Here is a 14300-nt window from a genome sequence, read left to right as displayed (position 1 = left end):
TTTTATGTCTTGTCTAGTTCTCTGATCAACAGGTTTAAGTTTTTTTTCCATTGTGCTTCCATAATGCTGGCAGACTAACTGGGTACTCTTTAATCTTGAAAGAATATTTAATACTTTCTTAACAAGAAGTTCAGTCAGGTCTTCCGAACACACAACAAAATTTATTTTTATAATTTCCTTTAGATTAATCCTTTTGTACTTTAATGAATCACATCTGAATATTTCCAAATGAAGTCAGCAGATGAAAGTAGTCAAACTTTCAAACTCTGACAATTTCTATGAAAAAAACCCAAACCACACCAACTTTGTGTGGTCTTTATGCTAAATAGTATGAAAATTTTAAAGTCAACGGTCCCAAAAAGCAGAAAATGCCAGAGAAATTTACTGTAGACTAGCTGCTTTCATCTACAGTCAAGAGATATTCACTATGTATAATACTATATAGGAAGTGTTCTCCAACATATTTGCCCAACTGAATCTCTGGGGCCGTAGACATTGAAATCTGTTGAGATCTCTTGCTAGTTATAAAAATATTTCCAAGAGAAGAACTCAAAATCAAAAGTCCAGTACAACTGAAGCTTAGACTAGCTTTCTGGAATGTTTATCAGCTAAAAAGAGCAAGAATTCTATTTTAAACTGGTATTTGATAATCAACAGACTAACCAGTACGAATACAGAACAAAAGATTTTTTGATTATTGGAATATTTAAGCTCTTCTTTTTTCAAATTCTGTATGTGTGGAATGTGTTAGACTCATAATTTGAATTAGTTGAACCCCCTACACCTGTGACACTGACCAGATAGCTATTCACTAACTTCTTACTTCACATTCCCATCCCCACCATAAAGTAGGCTAGTTTGGTTTCAAAATTAAATTGCTGAGCCTATTCTTTTAAATATAAATGAAAGCACATTTAAGTCCACGACATACAAAAATCTAATCTTTTAACACAACAGCAGCAACAGCACTCTTAAGCAGTATACCTCCCTGTGAACTGAAATCCCTTTCAGAAAATGTTTGAAGTCCCAAGGGCACTCTTTTACTTACATCACTACTGATTTTCACAGCATCTGCCAGAACTGAGCAAAACTCTCCAATAAAATAGTAGTTCAGAAAGTTTACAAAGGTCATTCTTATGGAGGTAGCATCCAGTACTGAAAGGACAGATTATAGACAGAATTCCAAACTCTACTCTTCTATGACATCCAAATTATTATCAGTAATCTTTTATAAGAATTTTTAGGACAAAAAGTTGTACTAACATGCTCTTGCTCCAGGTATTTGTGAACATTGAGGTATTTCTGAAAACACTGATGAGATCTCAAAAATTATTACTGAGAAAGTGACCAGGACAAAGGATGATTTTAGGAAGGTAAACTTCAACAAACAGCAAGCATCCCTCAACTAAAAAAAATAATATGAATTCTGTATTGAAAAGAATGTTAGTGATATTGAATACTTATCATGGAATGGGCTAAGGAGAATATACTTTTCTATTCATGGCACGGAAAGCATTTCATGAAAGTGCCCCTATGCAGTAATTACTATACCATAAAATACCGGTGCTTCATTTAGCACTGATTTACCTGGCATAATGAAAATGAAACCGTGAATGAAACTTGGGTTTAATTCAGGGTCTAGGTGGATTCTCCAGCACTGTAATAGTCTTAATTAATGCTATGATTTGAAGCTTTACTGGAGTGTCCCAAAAATGGTTCTGCAATACTCAGTTTGAAGGTTTACTTGTGCTCTTTTAAATTTTCTATTTTTATTCTGTACTTTGTTTGTCCTCATATGCTTGGTCATGCACTTTGCTCTTCAAAGCTTTTTTTTTTTCACATCTATGCAATCCTATACTGCATTATAACTTTATAAATTTTCTTCTTTAATTTACTTAATCAGACAGAAACTCTCACAGAGCTGTTTATTTTAGTTAACCATCTCTACTACGTAGTAATATGAGTGCACTACTTTTCCTTTGCTTTGTCTGCTTTTTAATTTTGATATCTCTGGGAATCCTAAGCTACAACCAATATTTTATTCCCCATTTTTCACCAAGAAATTTCCTGAGACACAGTGACCAGTAATATTGTAGTCACTGGTTTTTGACAACTCAGAATTATTTTTCAACAAACTCATCTGATTTACTTTCATCTGAAGGCAAGCTTTCTATATGACTATTTCTAAATCATCTGCCCAAGAATAAAATGAATAAGCATTAAGAAACAGACAAAATAGATCTAGGTGTACACAGAGCTTTCCATAATGATCACTTTTTGGGATGCTATCACATTCTTGATCTTGTATAGTCCAGTTTTTCCAAATCTTTTCTATCTTTCTGATTGAAAATGTAATGTTAGTGTGCTTATGTCACTGTGACTTTAAACTACTGGTTGCATACCTCTTTCCCAAGTGTGAGAACTTCTTTATACACATGAAACTCTCAAATAAAATCGCTACTCTAAGGCACACACTCACTATACAGTGCCTGATTTCTGGAATTTGGAGAAATTAATACTCTGTCAACATTCTCTTTTGTTTGTCATTGAGACACTTTTTTGTTCTGTTTTAAACTTTCCAGTGGGTATAAATACATTTGGACTACTTCTGACTTTTTAGACATTACTTAAGTTCTTACTGACACAGATTTTTCTACTAACATGGAAATACATCCTCTGTGGTTACACACTTCCTGCTTTTGGTCTGGCCTACAAGTACTACAACACAAATCAACCAGAATCATGGTATTTCCAACCTGATTGAAATCAATAAAACCTAGAAATTTTACACTGAGAACAGCATGGATAATGAGAAAGTTTCCTGCAAGTACCATTTCCAATTTTAAGTAGATTTATTTCAGACTTGTTCAGCTTGCTTTCTGGTTCACATTCAGCAAAGATTTTAGTAAATATAGTGACAAGAGTATCCTAAAAAAAATACTAATTCTGTTGCAGGTATTAATTTGCAGAAAATAAATTCTGGCTTTTTCAAGCACATTTGTGCCAGAAATTTAATGAGTTTAAGAGGCTAACCTTCTTTGAAAGATAAGTAGATATCTATTTATTTATATAATTATTTGTTGCTTAATTTACAGGTAAAATTACTAGAAATCTATATTAAGTATTAGCAATATTGTATCCAGTAACTGAATACATTAAAATACAGAACTGAATACAAACTACAGTATAAACATTCACATTATTATCCATCGCAAACTACTGAATCAAGGAACAAACTGAGGAGTGCTTGAACAAACTCGAACAAGAAAAACGTCTTGCCAATGGCACATGTGGAAACAGAACCAGTATCCGGATTCAGTCTCCTGTTACAGCCAACAGACAAAGCTGCTACTAAAACGCTCCAGGTCTTTAACTGCACTTACAGCATTACTGGGCATTAGCTCAAAATGATTATACAGAAGATTATTGTCTATGACCCCAAATTATCATTTACTTTGAAAAGTTGTGAAGAGCACAGAAGGAGTTTCTGTGGCTATGTGCCTCCTTCTGTAGAGGTCTGCATTTCAGTCGCAACACCATAAATCACCACATAAGTACAATTAAGGTGAAGAACTGAATGACTTGTGTCAGAATGGAGACAAAAGTACTTCCTGAGAAACCCCTTTACAGACAGCAATCTCAGGTAGGAGTCTGACTTCACAGACTTCAAGAACTTTGTGCTTTGCAAGCTGACAAGAATGTACGACCATTCAATTTTATTTCACCCTCCTCTTTATTCAGTGGGTTTATATACATAGAGTTTTCCCAACAGCTATAAAGAAAGCAGAAGTAAAATATATTTTTTAATAATTCAGGTACTGAACTTAAGTGCACACACTTCCTTATCTTAAATAAAACAAGTATCTTGAAAATAAATTGGATTAGGTCAATAAGGTAAATTAATCTCAGAACTCAATTATTTTAAAAATGTTAGGCACAAGAATTCTCATCGTATTACAAAAAACTGTTTCATCAGGAGAAAGAACTAAAAACTGGTTCTCTTACATGAGCTAACAAAACAGTCTCCTGAAATGTTTTCTCACAAAAAAAGTTCTGGCCAAGTCACTAACTATATGGAGCCTGTTTAAAAATTCAGAAAAGCATGGTTCTAGAACTGCAGATTCCCTGATGCTTTTTGCTTTATAGTTTTCTTTGACATGGTTAATATTGTTTGATAGTATCCTGGTACGTACATGACATATGAACTTCTGCACACTTTCATGTACTACCTCAAACATTTAAAAATCATGGAAGATACTAAACCACAATATAAAACTTAAATACTCCAAAACAGATCTGGCAGACTCAGGGCTACTTGTCATATAAGGCATTAAGTAGATCACACTAGGGGTGCTGAAGCAATTGACAATGTCTAGTCTTGAAAAAGACAGATTAACTCAGTTATACTCTCTGGGGCCTAATGGTTTGACAGACTGATGATGCTGCAAGAAGCTCAGACATAAGGTAATGGCCTCTTTCAGTTTTTTAAATATACATAAGCAATTATATGTTAAGTAAGGCACCAGCAATAATCTATCCTTTTCTCCCAGACTTAATGTGACCTAGTATTATCTTGTACAAGATTCTTTTTTGCTCTGAAAGGCTGCAAATTTGTTTTGTACACCATCTCAACTGAGATCCTTGTCTCCTGCTAGTATACTGTGCTCTGTATGAGTCACTATCAACACCTGTCTCTGAGCCTGGTGTCACTGGCAGAATTTAGGAGTTTCTGATCATGGGTCAGTTTACATGGTAGCAGGCCTGCTGGCAACAGATGGGGTGCATCTATCTGAAAGACAGAAAAGAATCTTTGCACACAAGTTAGAAGGTCTCACTGAAAGAGTTTTAAACTAGATTTGAAGGGGGAAAGGGATAAAATCAGGCTCACTAGAGATAAGCTTGGGTGCAGCATGCCAATCTTTGAGGAATGGTGCGCTAGCAAGGTCCATTGGTCTGCCATCACAGTGGATAGACAGAGATCAATATGGCAGCACAGGGTTATTGATGTGTTAGAAATCATGGAAGCGCCTGAGAATGGTCACATAGGTATTAGGGCTTCTGCCCTCCAAAATTTGGCAGGATCAATTTCCCAACTGAAGTGCATCCGCAACAGCATGGGCTGTGTGCATTGTTGCTGGAGAAGCTGGAAGCTATTGTGCAGCTGGAAAACTATGACATAGTTGCCATCACAAAAACATGCTGGCATGACTTGTACAACTGAAGCAATTAAGCAAGGAAGTAGAGGCAGTGGCATAGCCCTGTATGTTAGGGAGTGTCTTGATTGTCTAAAGCTTAATAATGTTGACAATAAGTTTGAGTGCTTATGGCTAAGAATCAGAGGGAATGCCAACAGTCACTTAACATGATGGGAATCTGTTACAGAACCACCCAGCCAGGATGAAGAGGCAGATGAAGTTAAGGAGCTGGGGGAAGTCTCACAATCACCAGCCCATCTTTTCATTGGGACTTCAGTGTACCAGATATCTGCTGGTTGTCAAACATTGGAACAGGCTACCCAGGCAAGTGGTAAAGTCACCATTCCTGGAGGTATTTAAAAAGATGAGTAGATGTGGCACTTAGGAACACGGTTTGGTGGTGGATGTGGTAGTGCTAGATTAATGGTTAGATCTGATGGTCTTAAAGGTCTTTTCCAACCTAATCAACTCTATAATTCTATGAATCTATTATGTTCATTATTTTTAGGGTGTGTTACTACTATGTTTAAGAGTGGGAAATACTAGAGCAGAATAAATAATTCCCTGGGAAAATGTCAGTAACGTTGCATAATTTTGTTTCATACACAGCTGAAGCCCACTTGAACTGTGCAACAAATTATGGAAAAACTTTTTGTATAATTTCTTATTGTCACAGGTTTGAAACAAGGCAATTTCTTCTGGATTAGAAGTTTTCTTATTGATATTAGATCTTCACATTATACTCAGGACAGAAGAATGCTCTTCAGTACAAATGCTTTTTCACTTTCTTATCACTCTTGGTTTGTCTATAACACTGCTCAGTAAAACTACAGAATTGTACAAAAATTTTCTTTGTTGGAACTAGCTCTAGAAGAAGTAAATATAACAGGTCTAGAAGGTACAAATAAGAAGTGGAAATTATGGTAGAAACTACCTCCCAGACGTGACTTTCCTCAAATTCTAACATTTGATAATATACTTCAAAGCTTTTCTCTTTCTCAACAGATATTGCTTTACTTCTGCCAATGGCAGTGAAGAAACAAAGTACTTAATTTTACAGTACTACCTTTGTAGCACTGGAGAATCAGTGAGCTTCACCTGTCAGCTGGATTCCTTTTTGGAGGAGAGAATGACATTCAGTACAAATGGGACTTTTTGTCTTTCTTATATATTCTGAGAATGCTTTCTAGAAATGCTAAGGCATGGAAAAAAAATGAGATTGCCAAGGTTTTCCATCATTCAGGAACCAGAAAACATTTATTTATTCAGTGGCATTTTCTTACTCATAGCATCATAGAAAGGTCTGGTTGGAAAGGACCTTTAAAGATCATGTACTCCAACCTCCCTGCCATAGGCAGATATATCTTCCACTAGATAAGTTTTCTCAAAACCCTATCCAACTTGATCTTGAGCACTTCTAAGGATGAAGCATCCACAACTTCTCTGGGCAACCCTGTTCCACTATCTCACCATCCTCACTGTAAAAATTTTCTTCCTTATGTTCAATCTAAACTTACACTCCTTGTCCTGTAACTACAGGCACCAGTAAAAAAAATATTTCTCTTTTTTTTCTACATTGAAAAGCACTAATAAGGTCCCCCTAGAGCCTTCACTTCAGAGCTAGTGAACCAAGTGCAGCACTCGGCTTGGTGTCACCTGTAAACTTGCTGAGGATGCAAGAAATCCCACTATGTCACTGATGAACATATTAAATACTACTGGTCCTAGTATGCTCCCCTCAGAAATGCTACTCATTACTTGTTTCCATTTGAACACTGAGCCACTGAATACATTCTTTGGATGCAGCCATCCAGCCATTTCCTTATCCATCTAACAGTCTTTCCATCAAACCAAATTCTCCAATTTAGGGAGCAGAATGTTGTGGTGGACCACATCAGAAGCTTTACTGAAGTCTAGATAGATTATAGCTCCTCCCTGGTCTACTGATGCAGTTACTCTATTGTAGAAGGTCACTAGATAAGTCAGGCAACTAATAATCCATAGTAGAGTATGGAACATGTGCTGAGCATATCAGCACAGCCAGCGCCCCTCTGTAGACAGAATGGGGAGAAACTGAATCTTCAGTCAAAGCCCTACACAGGTGGAAAGCATTGCTTCTTTCAGGAACCCTTCTTCATTTGCACTGGTGTTATCTCTCAGACATTTGTATTGATGGATCCTATGATAATATCACTAAAAACACATTTACATCTCAGGCATTACACTGGCTAGCCTTTGTTTCTCTTGAAATTGTTATTCTCTGTTTTAGCACAGTTTTCCTAAGCAGTCCTTTTATCATTGGTGTTTTCACAAAAAATTTGCTTAATTATTATCTTTTGAAAATATATATTTGAAGAGACATTCCCACCCTCAGAACAGATGTTTCACCTCCTGCATCAACTGCTCCTTTATTAATGGTTTAGATTTACAAGCAAAAATGAACGTGTTCTTGTCAAACCTATACTAAGGTCAACCCCCTTGATGATATTAAGCTTCAGTTTCCTGTTCTCTTAGTCTTTGACAATTCCTGCATCCCATGTAATCTGAACTATTTTCCAAGGCCTGAAGTCATACAGTCACCTTTTCCCCTCACTCACTTCCAGACTTCCTTGTGACTCTTGTGAGTTCAAGGACGTATTTTCACTTGTGGTGTTCCACCTGTCTAAAACTTATTTCCTCTTCTGCCTAAGCCACTGAATCATTTCTTGAAATCTCACCTTAAAACCTTCCTGTTCTCTTTAACCTATGATTCACAACCTCTGGATAACATTTTTTTATATCCTTTATGAAGCATACACAGTAAAAAGGAAATTTATTGTAGTCTTGTTGAAGCAAGCTATACTTGATGTACTAATGTGACTGTGGATTAAGGGTCCTATACAGTCCACTCAAGATAGATTGACCCTTGCAAAATCTACTCAAGTCTAAGTATTTATATTCACTGACCTGAAAACCTCATAGCTACACCCTTGCAGGCTTACAGGCTGTTGTGCTTCTTGTCTTTGAACTCACAAATTTATTCCTGATGTCAGATAACACTATTGAGTTTTGAACAGCTATAACAAGGTGCCTAATCTGGGCCTGGAAGAAACGAATGAAAGGATGCAGATCCTTCATCTCTCCCTCCAGTGACCAGTACCATTTCTCTCATCCTGACTTTAGATACTCTCCAAAGAGAGCACTGGTAGGAATGAGAAAACCATAGCATTCTTCTGTTGATGCAACTAAATGAAGGATGAAAGTTCCATCATACTTTCCTTATCTAAGTGATAGCAGATTCAGGTATCTATTATAAAAGCTGAGCAAGACAAACAATTTGATCTTAGATTGGTTCTATTCAATTCAATATGAGGATGCAAGAAGGCAAACTCACAACATCAGATGGGCTACACAGTGAGGGGGAGAGGGAGCTTTAAGAAGAAATGAGAAAATTAATAGGATGGTGTTCCACAAATCATACCATCCTACTAACAGTAGGTGAACAGTACCTATTTCTAAGGCTGGTATTCCTCCCCATTCAGGATGTATTGATTATTGTAGCAGGTAATTTTCTGTATTCCTGTTGAAAAGACTATTTAAATCTAGGTTGTTTTTTTTTTTTTATTTAGCTCACCTAAGCATTTTATGCTCATGCTCATTTTTATGCCTTTGAATAGTCTTAGGATGGAACTTTTAACACTTTTCAACTGACACTACCTTGAATTTTGGGTTTTAATCTTCAAGCCTTTTGTACTAGTCAAAGAACCAGGAATGGAAGAAAAAAACTTCAGCTTGCATTCACATATCTCCTAGAGTTGTGATTTAAAGGAAACACTATAAATATTTCAGACTTAAAATATATTTTTCGGTATTGATAGTATATGCTTTGCAATATATTAAATTGTGTGCATGCATAAAGACATTCTACCAGTAGAGACATGTTTTCTGCATACAGGAAATCACAGAAACACAGACTAATAATAATATATTACTATTAGTGTCACACTACTACTGAAATATGGATGGTAACACAGGGGTACAAGTAAAACCTTTCTATCTCCTGAATGACTACTGGTATATGAGGAAAGAGTGTAATAGGAAACAGACTGCAAAAGTGAGTACAGATTGCCTGGAGTTATTTTCATTTGGCATGAGAATATGGGTGTATCAAAAAGATATGAGCAAATCTTTTTGACTGCTGTCTCTGAAAAACTTTACCTGAATTAGCAGTCAATTTTGATAGAAATATTGTTATGCAAATCTATTTCTAACAAAAGGTGTTCAAATGTTGTTTTTCAGACTTATTATTCTGTCTTATACCTACAAATATGAAAAAAACCCAGAGTATGAAAGGATTTCATTAATACGCTGTGATACACTGTATTACAGAGTACACCATATTGAGTCTGTGTATGACGGGTAGCTGAATAACTAAAAGAAATGGATTAAAAATATAACAGTCAAAATCCTTACTTTCATTCTGGAGCCCTTGGTCTGTAACCACCAAACCTGCATTTATTACCACATTATCATATTTCAGTTTCACATTGGACTAATTTCTAGGAGAAATATATATAATGGATAGGCATTCCAGCACTACAGTTAATAATGAGTAATTGTAACGATGAATCTGTTGTTGAAGTCCAGTGTATCTAGGAAAGTTATGGCTAGCATTTATTCTAGCTTTAAATTCCTGTAATACTGTGGATGCTGTAATTCTTTAAACTGACTGCACTTCTTGAAAGTTCATATTGGCATGTAGTTTATGATCATATTGACTGTCAACTTTTGTAGTTAATTACTGAAGGTGTCTCAAAAGCATAATAAGTAAATGTAAAATATTATAGAAGTTATACCAAGACAAGATTTCTATTCCATCCATAAGATTTTTTTTTTTAACATGCACATCAAAATAAGTAAATAAAATTAAATACTCACTCCTGTTATGTAACGAGGTCTATACTGGATGGTTCCAAATAAGCCAAGTATGACTACAATAATGTGTATAAAATTTGCCAGGATGGGTGCCCACTGATAACCAAGGAAGTCAAATATCTGCCTCTCGAGCACAGAAACCTATGGTTAAAAAGCAAAAGCATAAATAGATTAGAACAGACCAGAAACATCTGTTTGTGAGTTTCCCCTTCCACACCCAAGATAATTGACCTGAGTGAAAAAATACTTCAGTCAGAAGTAAAACGAAATGAGTTTACAATGTTTTATCTTCTTGATTTAATGAAAGATGCATTTCTCTCTGTCAGTTTACTGAGTTATATTCTGTTAGCTAAAAAATTCATGTGGGCAGTTCTACCAAGACATTAAATGCCTGACTAAGACACTATGTTTCCAGGAAGAGAAAAAGAAACCATTTTACTATATACACCAGCAAATATAACAATGTTCTAGAGTATGAATGCTGAAAGTAAATAGCAGGCTTATGGCATCTTCTCAGCTTTGCTACCATTCACAAATACCATCCTTCAGCCTAGTCCTAACTCTTTACTTTCATTATTTCCCTACCTTTTTTTTTTTTTTTTTCTCTCTCCTCTATCCCCAGCTATCCTGCCAGTGTAATTTTACACGTAAGCAAATGAGTACAACTTTTTGACCTGGTTATACTGATAATGACTCTAGTTTACCTTCTCTCACTGTCACAAACATCAGTTACCCAAGACTCTAAACAATTTTAAAAAGAAAATTAAGGGACAATTTGGAGCTTTTGATGACTCTTTTCAAACAATGCTATTGCAAGCATTCCAACTAAAAAACTGCCTTTCTGACAATATCAGTAGAAATTATTTCAGAATTCAGATAGTAGGTGTCCCTTAACTGGTATTTGGACATTATGTCACAGCACTGCACCCCAGACCACAGACAGAATGGCATGTTTTGACAAAAATAATACTGATGTGAATATTGGAAGGCAATATAATGTGAAGTGAATTCAGATAGAAAGGGTAAGGAATTTCTTTGGTAACATTCCAACAGTTTCACTAAGTGGGATGGTGAAGTTCCATGCAAATGTGAATAATACAAATAAACTAAAAATAAACAAAATTATAATAATAATAAATAAATAACAATACCACATACAGAAAATAAAGAAAAAGCAGGATGTTTCTTTTAAAGTTTCATTAAATGACAGGTTACTATTCACTCAGTTTATATTGTGCAATTGATTAATTGAATTGGGTGTATCTGCAACACACTCCATTCATTGTAAACATAATACCTTTTGAGATCAAGTACTACATTAATAATTAACTACTGTTCTTGCATGATGCGGCTATGGGAAAGTTTTTCAATTTTCATCCTGCAGTACACTGCCACAGCAACACTTTCTTTTTGAAATTAAGTGAAAAATTTGCCATTAAAAAGACAGCCTACACTTGCACCAGTATTGTAAATGCAAAGAGTGTTAATTATATAGTACTTACAGGCATAAGTTGAACTTTAAGATAGGGATTGTCAAAACAATCCTGGGGAAGTTTGTCAGCTATATCATTTTGAACTTGAAAGTTCAGGTCTTCATGTCAAACACTGAATTCCTCTCTACAACAAAGATTCCTTTCACACAATGCATACAGCTTATAGCCAGTCTTGGTATTTTGCCTAATATTTTATTTTACATATGTACTGCCACAAAAAGATTCTAGTCCTACATCTTCCAAGATCTTAATGAACTGATTTGTGCTATCCTACAACCATCCCTAGCAAACCAACATTATAGAAGAGTTCCCAGAATCCTAAGACATAATATTCTAATGGAGACAATGGGATGAAGAAAGAAAAGGAAGGCCAAAACTATATTAGGAACTACATAAAATCTCAGACTGGCTGTGCTTTATGTTTATCATTAAGTTAATCTTATCATTAAGATATCTTATTTTCATCAGCTGAACAAAGAGTAAATGAGAAAAGCAAAGCAGTAGCAAAAAGTCTAGACTGTACAAGCTTCTAGTAGAGTAACAGTAGTGATTCAGCTGGGAATATAATACTGGGAATATAATAAAATACCTGGGATGATGCAAATCATTTGACCAGTAGGAAAATATAAAGGTAAGTATGCCAACTGGAAAATTGGGGGATGGTAGTTAATTATAAAAAAAAAAAAGTAGAAAACCTAATATTCCTGCTACAACATTTGTTTAAATTTGTTTATGGGGCTGTATTGAATAAATGGATATTCTGTGCAAACCTCCACTTGTCACACACCAATGTACTTTTTTTTTGATGACTGGCAATTTCCTCAGGACCAGGCAACCACTCCCTTAGATTCTGTGGCTATGTTAAAAATTCTGGTGGGAGATCTACTGGAAAACATGGCACACAAGACAGTGGGTAAATATTGGCTGTGCAGAACAAAGAGACTAGTCTGCATTATCTCTGTCCCTGTGTATCTACCTCACATTTGCCATAGGCAGACTTGCTATTAGACTTTCTTTCATTACTCCAAGGAATCATTTGTGTGTGGGGAGTGCTGGATATGTGAGATGGAAGCATTCTTGCAGGCTATGCAGAGATAAAATGCTGTGAAAATGCAGCTGCTGTTCCTTAGAGATCATCAAACTACTTCAGCAAGGGGCATCACAGATTTATCAAAACAGAAAATATAGAACAGAATTAAACCTTTATTCCCACTTCCTGAAGAGATGAAGGTTGAGAGAAAATAAAAACAACCCACAAAGAAAGAGAAAAATACATGCAGTTACTAATAAATACAAATTCTCATTTGGTCTGTGTTTCTAAAAGGGGAAAAGTGAAAAATAGGACAAAGTACTGGCAAAATCTGTTAAAACCAGTAGGTTCCTCCTCTTCCACAGATGCCAGAATCATAAAGGATTTCCTTACATAGCAAGAGAAAATATAGACCTGATTTAGAAAGATTTTTCTTTTCATTTATGTCTAAAACTTAAAATTCCTGGTCAAACAACTGCACTTTGTTTCCCAAATCGTATCCATCAGCTTTAAATGTTTAATGACATTTCAAGGACATTCCAGAGAGAAAGAAAAGGACTGTCAAAGAAATATTAATCTTTAAAGTCTAGGAAGAGATAAAGAATTGCCCATTTTCTTCTTCTTTTGGAAATGAGTTTAAAATGAGAACAGGAAAGAGGAAAAATCGATGCTTTGGATGAAAAGGTACACAGTGGTAACAAAAGAAAAATGTGGTTGAATTCAACTCCATTTTAATAATGCATTGAACAAAGAATGTAGGGTCATGGGGAGTCAGTTCCTAATGTTAGAAAATAAACATCCACCCCATTGTCTTCTTCAGCTTCCAAATACAGAGAATGTCATACACAGATTATTTTAAGTGATCATTAATAAAATTATAGAGAGAGTTAAGTGCAATTACAGTGAACAATTTTTTCTAATGTGTTATTTTTTCCAGACTCCTGCTGTTTTAAAAATAAATACAAAATAAAAACAGCCTATATATTGTCAAATTGGAATAGTTCAAACTACTTCCAGATTCTTGTCAGAGGCTGGTTGTTACTACATTAACAGTGTTACTAACCTTGAGGGATCTAAGGATTGAATTTCCAGACGATAAAGAAAACCATTTTGATACGATTCTTAACATATGTGATTGGACTAAAATTTCAGACAGGAATCACAAAGGAGAAACCAGTCAAAGGTGATTTATAACAAACTCTAAATGGAAAATGACAAAGCACCTTTCCTCAGCAAGCTCCTTGAGAAGAAACTGAACCACGACTACTTCACAGTGATACAGAATCAAAATTTGGCATTGACAGAAATTAAAGCGCACACAAGCATACACACACACAAGTGGGTATGTATGGTCCCTGCCAGCCAGGGGCCTCCCACAGAACACGCATCACAGAGGCAGGCAGTACACTGGGGTCTGGGGCAGTGTCACTCAAATGATGGACTCACCAGTTGAGTGCTGTTTACAGGGTCTCAGTTCACTCCAAAAGAAGAAGAGTGTATTAGCTTAAATCACAGTTAAGGAGAATTAGGCAACTATAACCATATTATGACTGGTGCAGGCTAACAATGAGCTACAGAAATTAAGCTCTAATCAGTAACTCATTAAGTCCCCTCAGCTCAATTGTGTTGCATTAGATGCTCACAGCTTCTACTAATTTTCTTGTGCTT

The 14300-nt window shown here is 35.6% G+C and overlaps 1 protein-coding gene across 2 annotated transcripts in view; it reads right to left on the bottom strand.

Moving 5' to 3' along the window:
• The window catches only part of NKAIN2 (sodium/potassium transporting ATPase interacting 2), a 556572-nt gene that overhangs the window by 295699 nt on the left and 246573 nt on the right, over positions 1 to 14300 (bottom strand). For both annotated transcript variants that reach the window (XM_034060848.1, XM_034060847.1), the window contains exon 2: positions 10113 to 10250. In XM_034060848.1, the coding sequence (XP_033916739.1) occupies positions 10113 to 10250 (138 nt within the window). The remainder of the gene's footprint in view (positions 1 to 10112; positions 10251 to 14300) is intronic.

This window comes from Melopsittacus undulatus, chromosome 3, assembly GCF_012275295.1.
Source record: "Melopsittacus undulatus isolate bMelUnd1 chromosome 3, bMelUnd1.mat.Z, whole genome shotgun sequence".
Classification (NCBI taxonomy): domain Eukaryota; kingdom Metazoa; phylum Chordata; class Aves; order Psittaciformes; family Psittaculidae; genus Melopsittacus; species Melopsittacus undulatus.
The sequence above is the reverse complement of the archived record's forward strand: the minus strand, read 5'-3'. Positions and strand labels throughout refer to the sequence as shown.